At 47.3% G+C, this 18,718-nt stretch overlaps 1 protein-coding gene across 1 annotated transcript in view; it reads right to left on the bottom strand.

Annotated features, from left to right (window-relative positions):
- Positions 1-18,718, bottom strand: part of B3GLCT (beta 3-glucosyltransferase) — a 98,732-nt gene that overhangs the window by 21,620 nt on the left and 58,394 nt on the right. The window contains exons 9-11 of the mRNA XM_066620275.1: positions 18,345-18,470; positions 14,795-14,864; positions 9,148-9,261 (exon numbers count right to left, since the gene is read on the bottom strand). Coding sequence (XP_066476372.1) covers positions 9,148-9,261; positions 14,795-14,864; positions 18,345-18,470 — 310 coding nt within the window. The remainder of the gene's footprint in view (positions 1-9,147; positions 9,262-14,794; positions 14,865-18,344; positions 18,471-18,718) is intronic.

The raw sequence follows: 18,718 nt of genomic DNA, 5'->3' as shown, positions 1-18,718 counted from the left end.
TGTGAGCCTCCACTGGCAGCATGGTGTGCCTTGTCAATTGGTCAAAAACCTGGTGGTGTGCCTTGACCATTTTAGTCCCTTGTCAGTGTGCCATGAGATGAAAAATGCTGAAAATCACTAATGCTATCAACAGTGCCCTGAATATGTTAACGACCCAAGTGTATTTTTAAATCCCTTTAATTAGCTCAATATTAAGTAACAAGAAAAATTTATAATCACCATTTCTAACTCACTTGTTTTTAGAAATTACAAAGGATTTTTTTCTCCAAAAACAAACCATCATCACCTTAATAATTCTAGAGAACAGGTCATGTAATAAAGATACATGAAATATACAATCATCAGATCAGGAAGCTCTGATAATTCAGACTATATCCAAGGGAGTCATATGTTACCCATTTAAAATTACTGATGAGTATGCACAAAAAGTAGGAATTTCTTACCTGAGAATTCCAGTTCTGGGAAAGGAAGGATGGCATTCTGCCTGCGGCTTCTCCAGCTAGGTGGGTGCACTGCTACCTCAGGCCTCCCCACAGGGAGCAGAAAACCCTTGCGGGATCTTTTTGCATGGTTGTTGGGGTTGTTGGTTGTTGTTTGTTTGTAGTTACTCCTACAGTTGGCTAGGTACTGCCATAGTCAACCCTCACAGTGGACACGCCACAAATCAAGGGCCAGGCCACTGCTGAGGAGCAGGGGGGCATCAGGTCTTTTCCTGCTTGTCAAGTCTGGATTGGGAAGCAGCATGGGACGCCCCCAACGTGGGAGGAGTATCTGTTCATTGAGGTTCTGATCCTACTTTTCAGGAGGAGGGGCATCCCAGCAGTAGGAATGCCATCCTTCCTTTCCCAGAACTGGAATTCTCAGGCAAGAAATTCCTACTTTCTCTGGGAAGGAAGGGCTGGCATTCCTACTGCTGGGATATACCAGAGCCAACCAGAAGGGTGGGCCAGCAAGGGGTCGCTCACGGCCTCACCACCTGTTGCAACACCTTACATCCCATAGCGGTGTCCGATGAAGTGGCTATGGTTATCTGGTAGTGCTCGGCAAAGGTGTGGACTGAAGACCACGTTGCCGCCCTACAGGTTTCAATGAGGGATTTGTACCTGTTGAACTCCACAGTGTTCAGGAGGTGGCAGCGCTCCTGAGGAAGTGAGCCTTGATCCCTTCTGGGGGAACTTCCCCTCTGGCCTGGTAGGCCAGCCATATGCACGCTTTTAACCAGCGCGCTAGTGAACTGGCTGAGGCCTTGTGGCCTTGGTTGGAGCCCTGGTAGGTTACAAACGGGGACTCTGACTTCCTAAAGTCTCTAGTGCGCCTGGTGTAATAATGTAAGGCCCTACGCACGTCCAGAGTGTGCCATGCCTTCTCCCTGGGGTGCACCAGCTTGGGGCAGAAGGATGGGAGAATCAGTTCCTGAGCCCTGTGAAATAGGGAGTTGACCTTTGGGACAAAGGTCAGATCCAGGCGAAATACCACCTGGTCCTTACGGAAAATGCACAGCTTGGGGTTGATAGACAAGGCCCCAAGCTCCGAGATCCTCCTGGCTGAGATAATCGCCACTAGGAAGAGAACCTTGAAGGTGAGTTCCCTCATGGTATCTGAGGCCAGAGGCTTGAAGGGTGCCTGAGTGAAGGTCTCCAGAACCTTGTTCAGGTCCCAGCTAGGGAACCTGTGGACCGTCGGGGGGTTCAGCAGTGCCACCCCCCTTAGGAACCTGCGGACGTGAGGATGGGATGACAGGGATTCCCCTGAGCCTGCTCCCAGGATGCTGCCGAGGGCCGCCACCTGTCTCTTGAGTGTGTTGGTGGACAGACCCATGTCCAGACCCTCCTGCAGGAAGACCAAGACGTGCTTTACCCCAGCCATGACCACTCTGACCCCCCTAGCCTCCACCCATCTAATAAAGGTGTGCCAGGTGGACTGGTACACCTTCCTAGTGGAGGACTTACGTGAGGCCAGCAAAGTGGCGGTGACCCTGTCAGAATACCCCAGCCTGGCTAGCATGCTCCGCTCAACCTCCATGCTGTCAGATTGAAGAGGTGTGGCTGAGGATGTGCCATCGGGCCCTGGAACAGGAGGTCCTGATTTAGCGGGAATGTCCAATGGTTCTATGTTGACAGGCGTAGGAGCTCTGGGAACCACGGACGTCTGGGCCACCTGGGATCAGAATGACTTCGGCCCAGAGCAGCTTGATTCTGTTGAGGAGACGCTGGAGTAGCGGAACTGGTGGAAAGGCATACAGAAGACCCTTGAGGCCAGGGGCTGCTTAGAGTGTCTATGGCTTCTGCCCCCTCTTGTGGGACCCTTGCAAAGAATCTTTGGATCTGTGTGTTCTCTCTCGTGGCTAAGAGGTCCACGAGTGGAGTCCCGAATCTCTCTCTCATTAGGCTGAAGACCCGCGGGTTTAACTCCCACTCTGTCTCCAGGATCCGCCGCCTGCTTAGCCAATCCGCTGCAGCATTGTCCACTCTGGCCATGTGCTCCACCCGTATGGCTACGAGATGGGCTTCAGCCCAAGTGATGATGGCTGCAGCCTCTTTGTGGAGGGCCATGGATCATAGGCCTCCTTGTTTGTTCATGTAAGCCTTGGCGGTTATGTTGTCCGTTCTCACTAGAACTTGCTGGCCTTGGATCAGGTGGGCGAATTTGCCCAGCGCCAGATGGATGGCTCTGAGTTCCAGCAGGTTGATGTGCATGCGGGACTCCTCCCTGGGCAACTGCCCCCCTTGTGCGGGCTCCCCACCCCAGAAGGCTGGCATCCGTGGTGATCACTGTCCACTCCAGGTTGCAGAGTGGGGAACCCTCTGCCAGTTTGGAGTGGCTCCTCCACCACGCCAGCTCCTTCCTGATCTTGGGAGGGATGGAGGTCTTGTAGTGGATGTTGTTCTCTATCTCTTGCTGAAAGCACAGGAGGAATCTCTGGAGTGTCCTGGCATGGAAGCGTGCCCATGGTATAACATCCTGGCAAGACACCATCGTTCCCAACAGCCTGGCTAGCGTCAACACATCCTGTTGCTGTGTCATGAGCAGCATCACCAGAAGCTGCCACATCTTCTCGCGCCTCTCTGAGGACAGAGAGACCCTGTACTCAGTAGTGTCCAGTAGCAGGCCCAGGTGCACCAACTGGTGGCTTGGTTGCAGGCAGCTCTTCTCCCTGTTGATCACGAACCCCACTTTCTCGAGGGTGTCTACAGTGATCTGGATGTCCCTTAGGGCACGAGCCTTGGAGGGGACTCGGATCAGGATGTTGTCCAGGAAGGGGTACAGGAAAATCCCCTGGAGGTGCAAGTGAGCCACGAGGGCCACAAGGACATTCATGAACACATGTGGGGCTGAGGTCAGGCCGAAAGCAAGAACATGGAACTGTACATGGCATGATCCATAGCAGAAGCGCAGGAAGTGGTGATGGTCTGGTCGTATAGGAATATGCATATAAGCATCGGAGAGGTCCACAGAGCCCAGCACGCCCCCCTTCTCCAGCACTGCCACTATGGATCTCCAGGTCTCCATCTTGAAACGGAGCTTCCAGGGGAACGGGTTCAGCTACTTGAGGTCAAGGATCGATCTCGTGCTGCCGCTCTTCTTTGGGACCAGGAAGAAGATGGAGTAGACTCCCTTGCCCCTCTGTGCCGGCGGGACTGGCTCGACTGCTCTGATGTCCAGCAGGTGGCGAATAGCCGCTCGCATGCGCTGGTGCTTCTCCTGTACCTTATACCGTGGCACCGTCCAGAAGTAGTTCCCGGGCTTGGTCTTGAACTCCAAAGAGTAGCCCCTGGTCACTATCTCCAGCACCCAGGGGTCTGTGGTGATCTTGCTCCAATATGCCGCAAAGTGCTGGAAGCATCCTCCGATCTGGGGGCCCCCTGTCCGTGGTCCAGCGTCATGCGGAGTGGGTGGGCTTGGCGGCCCTGTGGAAAGAGGAAGAAGAATCTCCTTCCACAGGGGGGCGGGACTTAGGGAAGAATTTCGATTTGGCCCATCGGGGCTTGCGGGAGGCAGAGTCCCTGAAGGAGCCTCCAGGTCTGAATGCAGGGCGTTGTGAGAGAAAGGGCTGGCCTGGCCTTGCTGACTTGCCTCCTAGCCACTACATTTGCAGTCACTGCTCTAGCGCTAACTGCATGGCCTCCAGGGAAGCGTCTGCTGAGAAGGCTGCTGCTAGTGACAACTTCTTGAGGGTGTTACATGTGGGCCTAGACAGGGAATTGTCTGAGGTCATCAGGTCCTCTACCCAGGCCATAAGAGCTCTTGTCATAATGGAGGTGGTGGCTGATGCCCTAATGGTTAGGGCAGAGGCCTCAAAATCCCTCTTGAGAGTGCTCTCCACCTGTCAGTCGCAAGGGTCCCTGGGGACCCCCTCCCCCACTGAGGGCAGCACGGCTGAGGAAGGTAGTGCTGCCATCGGGGAGTCCACGCCCGGGACCTTCAGCTGCTCCATAACATCAGCTGGCAGACAATAGAGTTTGTCCACAGAGCATGGGGTACACTCACCTGGTGGGTGCCCCCCATTCAGCCTCCAGGGCCTGCCAAGGGGTCTGGGAAGGGAACCCAGCCTTGGTGGTGGCCTTCTGGGGACGGAGGAACTTGGAGCTGGGCCTGCAAGGCTCTGAAGCCTCACTTGCCTCGGTTTCCCCTTTGTCACCTAAGTCCAATATGCCTGCTGCCTTGGCCAATAGGCATGGGTACAGGTCCAAAGGGAAAAGCTTGTCCCTACTTTCCTCTGCGGCCCCTTCGTCCTCACCGGTGAGTTCCCCCTCCTCCCTGGAGTCCTCAGACGGGTCAGGGGTGACTGACTCCCAGGTGTCTGAGGAGGCTGCCCTGCTGAATTCCTTGGTCTGCTTGCAGCGTTTGGGCTTTTCTGATTTGCCCTTTTTACCCTTGGCCTTATGCCGCCTGCGTGGGGGGGGCTCCTTCTCAGGGTTGGTGGAATCGGAGCGGGATGAGGATGGGGGGCCGTTTATGCTTCCTCTTGCCCCCCTCGGTGGGCCTGGGGCTGCTGGCTTCCTCCAGGATCTGTCGCACCATGTCCTCAATTTGGGCCTGGGACAGCGCAAACATCCCCCCCGGACTGGCCCATACTGGCTTATGGTAGGGCCATGTCCCCCTGGGGTAACTGTGGTGCCAGGTGGGTCCTGGTACTCCTCCTGTCCTCCTTGGGGCTGTGGCCCCAGGCCCTGCAGGTTCCCGTCCTCTATGGGGGGGCCTCACAAAGCTGTAAGACTGGAAAAGATGGGGGGGTCAGCTCAGCCTGCCTGGGTGCTCACCCTTCCCCCCACACCATGCTTCCCCCTGCCTAGCTGGCCTGTCCCGCGGTGTAGGGCAGGTAGCCCACGTGGGAGGTGCTGCCTGGAGGGGGGGCCTTCGCCGCGACCCCCGGGGGGGTGCCTGCCCCGTGGTGATTCCGCTGTGAGGGGTGCAGTAGCGCCGCCCGCCGGGCGCACTGCCTGTTGGCGTTCCTGCTCCCCCCTGCGCTCGCCCACCGCTGCCAAGAAGGGGTGGCTGCACTGTCTGGAGGCTTACAGGGTCCACTGCTGCTGCTGCTGCTACTGAAGGTCTGCAGGGGGCCGTGCCGGATGAAAGGGGGAGCCCGCTGCCTGCCGCCTCCTCGCCACTCCGCTGCCACCTGGGGGAGTGACCGATGGGCACTTCGCCGCCCTGGTGAGCCCCCTGCAAGGCATAGCATCACTGGGGCCTGCAGAGCGCTCCGCCGCTGGGCTGCCTGGGCCTGAGTCCCTCCCGCAGGGAAGGGGGGAGGGCCCAAGATGGCGCCCACCACATGGCTCCGGTACTCCTGTTTGCTGCCCTGCCGGGAAGGCACCGCTGCCACTGCTGGTGATCTGCGGCTGGCTCCGTGTGGGGGAGGAGGTCGGAAGCCTCCCACACTGCCTCAACCCACCGTTCCTGCCCGCTTGCAGTGAGGGGGGAGGCAGCGCTGAGTCCCACCAGCAGGCAGGCTCTGGCTTGTTCAGAGCCTGGGAGTAGGGGGGGGGAAGTTCTACCCCCCTGCTCCAGGGAAGAAGGCCAAAGGAAAAATTAAAAAAAGAAAAATACTGATGTTGTGGTAGAGCACGAGAGAAGTCCGTCCTCGTTCCTAGAAGGTACGACTGGAACTGGGGAGCAGCATGGGACACCCCCAACATGGGAGGAGTATCCATTCATTGAGGTTCCAATCCTACCTTCCAGGAGGAGGGGCATCCCAGCAGTAGGAATGCCATCCTTCCTTCCCAGAGAATTACTTTTTAACTTTGCACAAAATTTCTGATTGAAGTGATATAAGCAGCTATTACTCCAGTACCATATTTAAAGACTTCACATGCCAACACCCTTAGTTGTCATCAACTGAGGTTCTTTGTTATGGATATAAAGATCAATCATAATTATTACGCCAATCTGATTTATCTCTCAGCTAGTAGGCTGGCAGAGGCAAAATGTATTGGTGGAACAAGTCTGAATTGTATTCGGGAAGGTAATGTTAAAAACAGTATTTTTTAGAAAAATATATTCTATATATCTAAACACATCTATCTGTGGTAGAAGTGAATAATGCTTGATTTGCGTAGGTCTATATTCTCCTAGACTACGTTGTGGAATAGGAAGGAGAGATACCATTGGAAAGTTGAGAAAGAGGGACAGTAACAGGTTGTGTTTGTGGAATCTGCAACTTCTTCCCTGAAAGAAAGCACCAGATAATACTTTTCCGTAAGGAACTGCAATAGGGAAAACCATAGACACACTAAGAATGCAGGCTTGTGTGCCTTTGCAAAATCACTTGTCAATACACAATTCTCTCTCTCTCTTCCCCCTTACTTACTTGCATGATTATATCTCCACTGACTGAACAACAATGAAAAAAAAAAATAAAGGTAGAGATCTGAGACAAGATAGCATTGAATTAGAAGGTAGAATTAAATAGGACTATTGGAAGGAGGAAGCAAGAATTAAAAGAAAGGCAGGTTGGGGTGGGATCATCTTGAGGACCAGAGGAGTAAAAGAATGCAGAGGCAATGAAAAGGAGTGGAAGAAGTGGTGTAGCTAGTGGTGTGCAGAGGTAGCAACTGTACTAGGCTGCAGGCTGCCTGGGGGCAACAGTCTGGCCTCCCACCTGTGCAATTGTGCACCCCCCAGATATCCACTCATGCCTCTTGCAAAAAGTGCCAGAAAAAAATTGTGTTCTTTGCAAGAGAGGCAGTGGGGATTGCAGTCTCTGGCTCCTTGGTCCCCTTGTTCCTGGGGCTTGGGGGCGAGCAGCAGGGGGGCTGTGGGTGGCGGTAGATTTTTTATTTTTGAATTTAAAAAACCACCAGTGCAACGTCGCACTCAGAAGTGATATCACTTCCAGGTGTGACGTGGGGGGATCATTTTTAACTTTGCACTAGGCTCCAGAGTGGATAGGTATGCCACTATAGAAGCAGTAGTAGAGGCATGTAGAAAAGGAGCAGGTGAGGCAAGCAAGGTCAAAGGAAAGACCAGGAATGAAGGATGGAGAAAGCAGGACACCTAAGAAAAAGATATTAGGGAAGGTAGACACTAAGGGAAAAGAAAGTAGGAACAAGTGACTAAGAAACAGAGCTAAAAAAACCACACATCTCTAAGCCTACTTTATGGACACACACACTCCCAGCTCTGGTGGACATATTCAGGTTTGATGTCAGTGAACAGGATGGTTGAATACCGACTGAGGCCCATGAACTTCATGGGCACCCAATGCTGACTGGAGTCCTCCCAAACCCAAATCTGCATACTAGATAAGTGAATTCTGATTACCCAGTGTCCTTAAATCTCCTTGCTTGGTTCTTTGTGTCATTCGAACTGGGTAGGTTGTGAAATCCAGAGAGAGAGGATGAGCATAGTGTATGAGAGAGAGAGGAGCAGCAGATAACTGGCCTGTGGACTTAAGTGGAGGAAAAGGGGCTTAGTTTTGTTTTGTTTTCTTAAGAGGTCCTTCCCACACTCTGCTTTGGGATGACAGCTTGTCTCTTTACTGCTTGTACTAGCTCTTTGCCCTGGAACAGGCAATGGTTGTTCAATCATTGTTGAACTTCCTTTCCACAGTCTCCAGACAGACACAACTAGAACTGCTACTGTTGGTGAGCAAGTGGTAGAAGAAGGTGAGTAGCAGTATCATGGGTGCCCCTGTGCTCACACTGTTGGGACTCATGATAGCGCAAGGGTAGCCGCAAAAGCAAATGGGAATAGGCTGAAATTATGAGTGTCTTTCTCCTATCCATTCACAGCTAGCAGGAGAGGTTACCATTGCTTCCAACTGAATTCCACCTAGTCACACAAAAAGGCTCTTGTCTTTGTGCCTTCTCCTCTCACTGTTACCTCTGTAGGGCCACAGAAAGTAATTCATTTCACTCAGTGACAGAGAGAGCCTGTTGCCATGGGGAGAAAGAAATGCTGTTGCTCATCTTCCTGGCTGCTGAATGTTGGAAAAGGGGTCTCAATCAACCAGAGTCATGTAGCAGAAGAACCTTTTTCTGACTGCTCCCCATGAATCCCCACTAGTCTGTTGTTAACAATAAAATAGGAGCAGAGGTAGTAAAAAGGTTCCCAACAAAACTACTTTACTTCCAATTCGCAAGCATGTACATCTCTGTTAGCTGTACAAGTCTTAGACTTGGAGGGAAACTGAGTTATTCCTTTTGCATGGGTGCACAAGACCACACGGCATGGTGGACTTCACGAGGCTAGTCACAGCTCATGGAGAGAGATTGAATTTGGGGAGATAAGGGAAAGAAGAGGAGGAATGAAGGAAGAAAGGTAGGGAAACACCTGCACAGATCAAAGAAGACAAGAGTAAAGGTCTAAGACAAGTAGCTTCTGAGTAATCTGCTGCCTGGACAACACACTGCCCCCTAGAGTCCTGCTGGTAGTAATGTACCTACTTTTCAACACGGAGCTCCATCCTTTCCTGCTGGGACTTATTCCATATGATACTGGCATCAAAAGGAAGAGCAGTAACTATTGTTACTACCAGGAAGTGGGGTTTAGGAGTCCAACTTTCACATTTGAGGGGCTACTGAGGGCATCTTGCTTGAAGGCCCCAATCTGAAGCCTGTAAAGTACATCTTATTTTCTGTATATTCTATTGTGAAAACACTATTATGGTGCAGAGTAATAGAAGTTTAACACTCCTTTAAAACTTACCTCTATCAGTATTCGGCACACCTAAATCAATAGTGGGAATTGAACTTTCTGCATAATCACTGTAGTATTCAATTAGAGCAGCCTCTCCTTCCCAGGTCTGTTTTACAATGGGTACTGCAAAATAAACAATCTGAAATGTAGGTGAAAATGGATTTTTTAAAGTATGTGAACTTGTGGTACTGACATGTTAAATTACAGCATTGTAATTTGCATTGCACAGTATTGTAAAATGCACTGTTGTAGATACAAACTCATTCAGCACATTGAACTCCTGCAAATAATGTGTAACCTGAGCTGGGCTACACTGATCAATCATCCATTTACACAAGCAGATCAGAAAAAGTAGGGCCAGCACTGGCCACCCTCCTAAACAATCAAAGATGTGATATCACCATAGAGTTTTCACTCTGGAAGGCTTACAACAAGATAAAAATATACATAGTAAAACATAAAAACAATACTGAAAAACCACAGTGGCCTAAATTTAGAAGATTAACACATAAAAGCATCAGTATATGAAAGTCTAGCAGGTCCCCAACTATCCTCAACTGGTCAAGTCCCCCCCCCCCTCACCATGGAAAGGTGTTTGAAATAAAAAAGTCTTGCATTCTGCTCGTGCACAAGGGATCTTTCCCCTGGTGTGAGTGAACAAAAGGCACACTCCTTTAATTCATGGAGGAAGCTCCTGACAGTGGAAACAAGAGTTGAGATGCTACCCATTAACACTCTGTATGGACCATATTCACGCCAGGATTAGGCACAATCCTATACATACAATTGAGGGCCTAAGAAAAGAGGGGTATACAAGAAATAAAGAAGAGATTTGGAGGCAATGCTGTATGTCTAGAACTAGATGTTATGGCACACATGTGGCAGCCACTGAAAGCAAAAAACCTGTATAATTTCTTCTTCTGTTCCCTGTAACATCTGATAATACAAAATGCATGACACATCACATTGCACAATTCCCTGACTGTGCTTCACTTCATTGGCTGCAAACTGTGATGGCTGGGAAACTCGTAATGCAATTATGTTGCACATTTTGCAATACTAGACATCATGAGGAAAAAGATGTGATGTGGGCTGCCTTTAGTAGTAGCTACCCTTGTGCTTTAATGTCTTGTTTTAGCCCTGATGGAATCTGCCCAATCCTCTTCCCTTTCAGAAGGATTCTAAGCGTGGCTGATGAAAAACAATGCTAAAGGCACTAGCTGTTCTGGTGAACATCTGTGAAGAGTATTCTTGGGAGAAGGTTGTTCAAGGTTTTGTCATTTTTAACATTTACTTTTTCAAGAGTATGACTAAGCATCTAAACTTGAAAGTAATAGGCAGATCCTTTCTAGAACATGTTTAATCTGAGCTTTCAAGGGAGTGATGAAGTAAAAACATAAAATTTCAAAAAATGTTTGTTTCCTGATGTACATTCCCACCTTAGACAATAAAAACTGTTTAAACCTTGTGGGGCCCAACACCTGGAAACCAAAATGGGTATTTTTGTGGGAAGGAGAGATTCTGGATCTATTAAAAGGACAGCAAATTTACTTTCTGAATTATCTGCCATCATATACAGGGGGCCAGCATTATCCGCAGGTTTGGAAGCTGCAAATTTGATCATCCACAGCTCCCAAGCCCTCTGAGCCTGACCAGCGCTCTGCTCCAGTCAGGTCCAGAGGCTTTCTGAAGCCCACAGAGGACGCACGCATCCGCCCACAGCCTCTGGGGGCGTCAGAATGAAAACTGGAAGTCATGTTTAAAGGTCTCTGAGCTTCAGAAAGTCTCCAGACCCAGCTAGTGCATAGCTTCAATCGGGCTTGGAATCAGCTGGAAAACTGCAGATTCAAACAACCTGCAGTTTTCTTTATTCGTGTTTTTCCTTATCTTCGAACAGACCCCCCCCCCCACCCCGGATAATAAGCGTCAACTATTGTCATTTGCAAAATAAAGTTAATAACGAAAGCAAGGTCTTATTTTAACTCTTATTTGAAGTAGAGAGAAAGCTGAAGGTTGATTGCTTTCAACATACAACCCAGTTGGAATAACGTACAGCCTACTGAAGTGATCACTGACATCCAAGGAATGCATGAAATACATGACAAATAGTATGTAAAGGAAATTTTTCAGTCAGCTACCATCAGTAAGAATGCCATGCAGTCTGAAGCTGCTCCTCAACCCTGGTTAAACTCTTGCTAAAATTCAACCTCTAATTATTACACAACTTAGTTCTAGAATATAATACTGTCCATGAAGACGTTTTAAATATACCTTCCCCTTTCTTCTCTGGCATCTCTAGGCCCCATATGGATGGATGAAAAAATAAAAAAAATGGTGATTAATGTAAAAGATAATTGCTTTCACACCTTCTTGTTCAATGCAGTGTGGACCAAAGCCCACTATTCTCAGACTTCTGAATAAAAATGGAATTCAAAAATGCACTGGGACAGTCTATAAAGTATTCTCCATTTTAAACACTTCATTAAACTGCATCTGATTCTGCTCCCATGTCACATTTTTCCCTGTTTTAATCAATATACCATTCCTCCTCTGTCACAAGTTTTCTATTCTCCACCATGATCAATGGTACTTTATGGATGGTCCCATAGAGTAAAGCAGAGAAGAATACTCTGAATACCAAACAGAATGATTGATATATACTCTTAAGTTCTCATTTTCTCAGTAGCAGAAACTGGGGCAGAGACCAGGCAGTCTGGCACAGAAAACAGCTTAACCTCAGAGAAATTGCAGTTCACACATTTCGTAGAGCAAAACGCTCAGAAAAATGTGCTCTAGTCACATACAAAAAGCTTCTCAATTCACCCCTTGGGAAACTTCCCACACTCTTTTTGATGCTGCCCTTCTTGCTTTTCCTCTGCTGCAACATGCAACTCAGTATCTCTTCAAATAATTAAAAGTGAAATAAAGCCCAAACTATTTTAAAGAACATTCTCATTTCCTTTAAATTGTACATTTAAAGTATGCTCTGCTCTGGGGCTTTCACTCTCTCTTTTTTTGGTAGTATTAGAAGCTAACTGCAGCACCACTCCCAGTTCTGCATCTAGCCAAAAGCTGAGAAATCTGCTAAAGATTCGGTTTTAACTGGAGAGGCCGCTAACAACCTGTTCTGAAAATCTGGTCTCTCCTGTACTTGTGCTAACATCCAGTTAGTTCCAGGTAGCAATCTGATGGAAGATTCTCAATTAAAAAAATAAATGACTACTGAATTGTGTTTGTTTTTTAAATTGTGAGCATTCCTCACTCTCATTCCTTACTGTGAGCATTCCTTTGGAGGTGTTCTGAGGACCATGAAGGTTCCCCCACCCCACACTCAGAAGGTCTTCTAGGGCAGGGGGTTGGCAACCTGTGGCTCTTTCAGCTGTCTGCTGCGGCTCCTCCCAGTGAAAGTGGCAAAGGGGGTAACAGGAGGCACCTGTGTTGGGAGGGCAGGCTGCTTCCCTCTGCCCCCTGAGCTCACTGCCCTCCTCTCCCTTCACCCCCACCTGCCCCACATTGGTTTCCCTTTTCAATTTTGCCTGCTCTGCAGGCTTCAGCTCCCTGTTTTTCCCTTCCCCAACTCTCCAGCAGGATGCCCTCCTCCTCAGCCATTGCGAGCCCTTGCAGGTCCCCACTCAGTGCAAGGAGAGGTTTTTCCTCCACAGCAGAGGAGACATCCTGTGTGTCTACTCAGTAGTAAGCCCCATCACAGCAGATGAAGCTTACTCCAAGGAAAGGGTGCCTGAGATGGCAGCCTTGGAGCCTGCTCCTATGCGTGTCTACTCAGTTGTAAGCCCCTTTACAGCAGATGAAGCTTACTCCCAGGAAAGGGTGCGTGGGATGGCAGCCTTGGAGCCTGCTCAAGGCCAAGCGCAAGGACGGGTGAGTGGGAGCCTGCGCAGGTCTGTTCGAGAGCAAGCCCCAATGTAGTCCCTGGCCTACTCCCAGGAAGGTGTGGAGGGCTGTAGCCTCAGCCCCCTCCTGTGCAGGTCTACTCACAAGTAAGCTGTAGTCAGTGGGGCTTCCTCCCAGGAAGGTGTGGAGGGCTGCAGCCTCAGCCCCCTCCTATGCAGGTCTACTCACTAGTAGTCAGTGAGGCTTCCTCCCAGGAAAGTGTGGAGAGGACTGCAACCTGAGAGCCCCAACCAACTTGACTGCTAAGAAGTCCCATTGTAGTCAATGGGGCTTATTCCCAGGATAGTGTGGAGAGGGTTGCAGCCTGAGTGAGGGAGGGCAGGCAGGCAGGCAGGGCAGAAGCTGGCCTGTGGCTCCCCTCCCCACCTCTGGCTTCTTCTCTTCCCCACCTCTGGAGTTTGTGTCCTTTTTTCCTTCCAGCAGGGTGCCTCTGGAAGGTGGGGGGAGTTCTTTAGTATCCATGTAAGATAAGCAGATGTTTTTCATAACAGACATATGTATTGGAATCCTGGAAGATCTGGTGAAGAGGTAGGCTGTGGTGTCAGCAGTGGCCCCTTTAAGGCCTGGGCATCCAGCAGAGTGTGCTGCACAGCTGCAGCCACTTGAAGGCAATAGGGCCCTCAGGGATATAAGGAGCACCTGAGGCAGGAAGGGGGGTGTGGATTGGAGAAGGAGTGCAGGTTGGAGGGGAGACTGACTTGCCTTATTGACTTGGATACTCTGATTTACTTTGGAATCTGACCTTGGACTCTGCCCTGGATACTCTGACTGACTTTGTGACTAATGGACTGCTGGAGACACTGGAGTTTGGTGTGTGGCTGCTGTGCCCAAGACCTGCTGAGGACCAAGGGTCTGCTGTAGTGGCAGGAGGCTGCTGGCAGGAGAGGACCTCTGCAGGTTGAACAGGTGAGCCACCCTGGAGGTGGGGTCCAGCAGGAGTGCAGGGCAGAACCAGGGTCATTTGTTGGGGGAAAGAAGGGGAGCTAATTTGCTTAAAGTGGGCATAATTCTCCAGGCAGAGAATGGCCTTGGAATCAGGCAAAACATAACATAAGAACAGCCCCACTGGATCAGGCCATAGGCCCATCTAGTCCAGCTTCCTGTATCTCACAGTGGCCCACCAATCTCACAGCGGCCCACCAGAGGCCATAGAGGACCAGGCGTCTGAAAACAGAGGACAACAATGTATGACAAAGCTAACTAAAAGCTACAAGAGGGGGCTACATTATAAAAATGGAACCTATAAGAGCATAAAGGTAAAAAAACTACATATGCAGTGTTATCTTCATTTTAGATGTCAAAAGGGTTTTGTGGCTCCTGAGGATTTTTCCCTCCGGAAAATGGGTCCAAATGGCTCTTTGAGTGTTTAAGGTTGCCGACCCCTGTTCCGGAGGCCCCTGTTTTGGCCCCTGTTTCTGAAGGCCAAAAATCACTATTTCCAGTTTTCAGCTGAAAACCAGAAGTCACAATTTTGGGCCTGCTGAAGGCTGGGGAGGCACCTCCGGCCTTCAGAAGGTTCTCTGGATGCGATCAGAGCAAGCTCCAGTTGTGTCTGGAGGATTTCAGGTGCCCAAATCCACAAACTTCAACATCTGTGGATTTTGGCATCCACAGGGGTTCCGAGGACAGAACCCCTACAGACAACAAGGGCCCATCTATACTTCCTTCAAGATTTTATACAGACTAATAAAACAAGTTTCAGAAATGATTGCATATTTTAAAAAACTTTTAATCTAGAACTTACTTCTTTCTCTATGGTATCTCCTGCATGTTTTTACAGCAACAAAGATATCTGTATTCTTCAAAGGATTTCCCTAAAAATAAAATGTCTACATCAAACAAGTTTACCACAAACAAGTGTACAATGCATGAATAAGTATTTGTAATCAAAAGCTCTCCAAATATAGCTCTATACTCTAGTCTACAAAAAAGCAGTTTAAGACAGTAGAACAAGATACATTTTCTATTTCTCAAATTTAAGTAATTAAAACCGAGTCAGTGTGGTCCAGCAGTGTTTTCCTCTACAATTCTAATGGTATTCTGACTGTCCATATATATTAGAGAACCATCTGAACAAGAATATGTAGCAACATGAATAATTATATTTATTCAAATATTAAGCACTGATTGTCAAGACCTGTCATGAAAAAGATATATTTCATAGACATATACATATATTTTGTAAAAATATTTCATATTATATTTCATAAAAAAGAGAACCATATTTCATGTGGTTCTATTTCTATCTCTGTGGGTTTTTCTCTCCATCTTGCATCTAGTTAGCAAAATGTTTGAGATACTTTGTCTTCTGAGCCTTAATTAGCATATCACTTCCTATGGCAGCAGTTCACAAACTCTCTGGGAGATTGGGAGCCACAGTAAGCCTTTGCGGGGGAAGAGGAAAATGCAGTGATTCGATCCCAAGGACTGCGTCGCTGCCAAGGGTGACAGGTGCTTCGTTTTACTCAGCAGCAGCCTACCAGGGGTACAGGGAGCCCCACAGAAGCCTCTGCAGCGCTCCCCAAGCTTTTGAAAATCAAAAAATAAAGATTGTGACCCACTTCTGGTTTTGTATGGAAGTGGTATGGCTCTTTGGATCTAAGCCTACAGCAGCTATCAATTTCTATAATGGTTCTTCATAGTTTTCAGAATTTGGCAGTCAACTTCTTAGCAGGGGATTTGGCCAAACATTGCTCTGGGATAAGCAGCATGCACACAATTAACAGCACAACCCTATGTGTGTCTACTTAGAAGTAATTCCTATTGAGTTCATTGGGACCTATTCCCCAGAAAAGTATGTACAGGAGTGCAGCCCAATACAGTTTTATAGTTTTCCATACACAGGACATTATTCATTTACACTCTTAATTTAAATTCTGAAAAATCAGATAAATTACAAATGCAAATTACTGGTAGGGATTTCCCTCTGTAAACTTTGATATGAATTCATTCAAACTTGGCATGATTCAAACTTAGGACTTCCAAACTTGCAGTATTACATACTGAGTTAGACTATATAAAAGTAGTCTCGAGTGCATTTTTAAACATATATTTAGTTTAAACGGGGAGCTTGCCAGATGCAGGGGAGTGGCAACATGATACAGGTGTCTTGTTTTGTGTGCTCCTTGAAGCATCTCATGGGCCACTGTGAGATACAGGAATTTCAACTGGGCCTCAAGCAGAGCTCTTATGTTAACGGGTCAGATGATACTCTCTCAACAGTTCTACCAATTTTTAATCAAGGTATATAATGAAATGTTTGTCCTGTTCACTTTTAAAATTTTCAGTACTTTCAATATGTAATAAACAAAGTTTCTCCACTTTTTAATGTTTATAGGCAAAAGGACCAGTGTAGCTGTGCCAATGGGACATGTGCTTCATCTTGCATTGGGGGGCAGTCAACAAGGCTTTTTCAAGGGAACATTTGTTTCCTTACCTCAAAGCTGCATTGCAGCAGTATCATTGCTGGAAAGTTGACTGGGCCCATAGTTTAGTAAAGGTTAGTTGCATTTTAGTTCTGCTGAAACCAACAGAATATTAGTCATGACTCATAACGACCAAGTCCTCTTGGTTCAGTTCAAAATTGGGCTCAGCAAACCACTTATTTTTCAAAAACAAATTTTAAACATTGGGAAATGGCTCATATTTTCAGAGTTCAGTTCAAGCTCAGATCTAGTTGTGGTCCTGGTTACACAACATGAAAAACAGACGGATCCAATGCTAAATCACAAAAAGTCCAACCGTTTCAAAAGCAAGGGACTACTTGCCATGTAACTGTGCGTCAGCTGCTGTGTATTAAAAAACTCCTATTGGGCATGTAAGAAATAAAGCTTACCATGTCACATGGGACTAAGCCCCACTGAACACAACAGGATCTACTTCTGAGTAGACATCTTTGGAGGAAGGGCGGTATAAAAATTGAATGAATGAATAAATAAAAAAATAAATTGTGGCTCTTCAGTTCCTGGCAAGGACCTCCAGATACAGACATTTATTTAAGAATAAATGATATTGGATATTATTCAATAGGTTACATATGTCCTAAAGATACATACTTCTACACTAAAATGCAGAGAGGAAAGAGATACAAGTTTCACCATCTGCACTGAAGGCAGTCTACACTGAACCAACATTTCATTAAATCTATATCACTGATAACATTTAGGTGACCATCCAATGACCCAGTACGGGCATGCAATAACAATGTGGAATCTTCATGTTAACCAAAAGTATACTTCTGTATAAGCTGCTGAGGAGGCAACCACAAAGGAAGACTATTTCTCTACATGTCACATGGGCAGGTTTCCACGTGGACATCAGATTATCATGGGAAACAGAATTCTGGACTTGATTGATGTTTCACATGTTTCCTGTAATCAAGCCAGACTCTTATCCACTTTGAGCTGGGACACTCACCCAAACCTGTGAGCTTCATCATTTGCAGTCTGTTCATCATATGCAGTCTGATCAATCCAAACAGCATTTGTTTTTTCTTACCAAGTTCAGTATCATAAGATTTGTAGCAAAGCAGGAGCAAATTCACAGGCTACAACAATAACCCTTTACAATAGACAAGATTTTTTTCCCTTTCTCTTTCTCCTGTAGCTCTTTCCAACTGTCTCCTCCAGTTTTTTTCAACACTCTGCATTAGCAGCTTCTTTTGCTTCCTGTTAATCCTGAGATAATAGACTTCACCTGTTTACGGCTAATTGGTGTTGGTTGCAACTCCACCCACACCAACTCAACTCACATTCTATCTCACAGACACAGGGGCATTCTAGATGTAGCCAGAGCAGTCAATTATATTTGCTGTTCTTGTATAAAATGGATGACTCTTATCTGAACATGAAAAAATGAGGGGGGGGGATAAAGGGACCTGAATTCACCCATCTCTGCCTCTCCATCCTCTCTCTCCATTCCCCCCTCCCCAGCAGCTTCCTCTTACGTAACTTCAATGACAGAAAAATGGAAGAAAAGTGCCTGAAATGTTGGAGTGTGGAAAGGCAAGGAAGAGTTCAACTCCTTTCATCTGCACACACCTTTGTATACTGAAATAAGACATAAACACACTATCAGTGAAAGGGGCAAACACGTATACAGAGAACCATGGCTGCCTGTTGAGTTTAGTCTAGCACAAATACAATCATGATAATATTGCAGCATAAACATAAGTTTCACATTACTTACTATGAAGAAGCAGAATTAATCTTCCAACCATCTTAAATGTATTCTAAACTGACTGCTTAAATTTGCCAATGTCTCTTACTAAAGAAAAAATATGTGAAAACACTTACACAGAGTGGAAGGACATTAGTGAATGCAGTGGCACAGTGAACAGCCTTAGGAGAATCTTCTGTACAAAACTCAGGCACTGGGGTGAGATGTGGTCCATTGCCTTCGTCCCATATGTATAATGCGATCTTTCAAAAGTAAATAATTAGCACTGAAATAATTTCATACTTTAAGATAGTGTTACATGATGTTATGTACAGCTATCATGGATCATATGAATTAAGACACAGAGCGGTTATTTACTCTATAAGAGTAATTTCAAAACTCTGAACCCAAGATTATGCTAACAATGTCATATGCAACTATGTACAACATTACCAGTAAACAACAGACTCTCCTCCCTTCAAAAGCACAGGTAATTGATTTGTAATCCACC

Source organism: Tiliqua scincoides, chromosome 3, assembly GCF_035046505.1.
Source record: "Tiliqua scincoides isolate rTilSci1 chromosome 3, rTilSci1.hap2, whole genome shotgun sequence".
Classification (NCBI taxonomy): Eukaryota; Metazoa; Chordata; class Lepidosauria; order Squamata; family Scincidae; genus Tiliqua; species Tiliqua scincoides.
The sequence above is the reverse complement of the archived record's forward strand: the minus strand, read 5'-3'. Positions and strand labels throughout refer to the sequence as shown.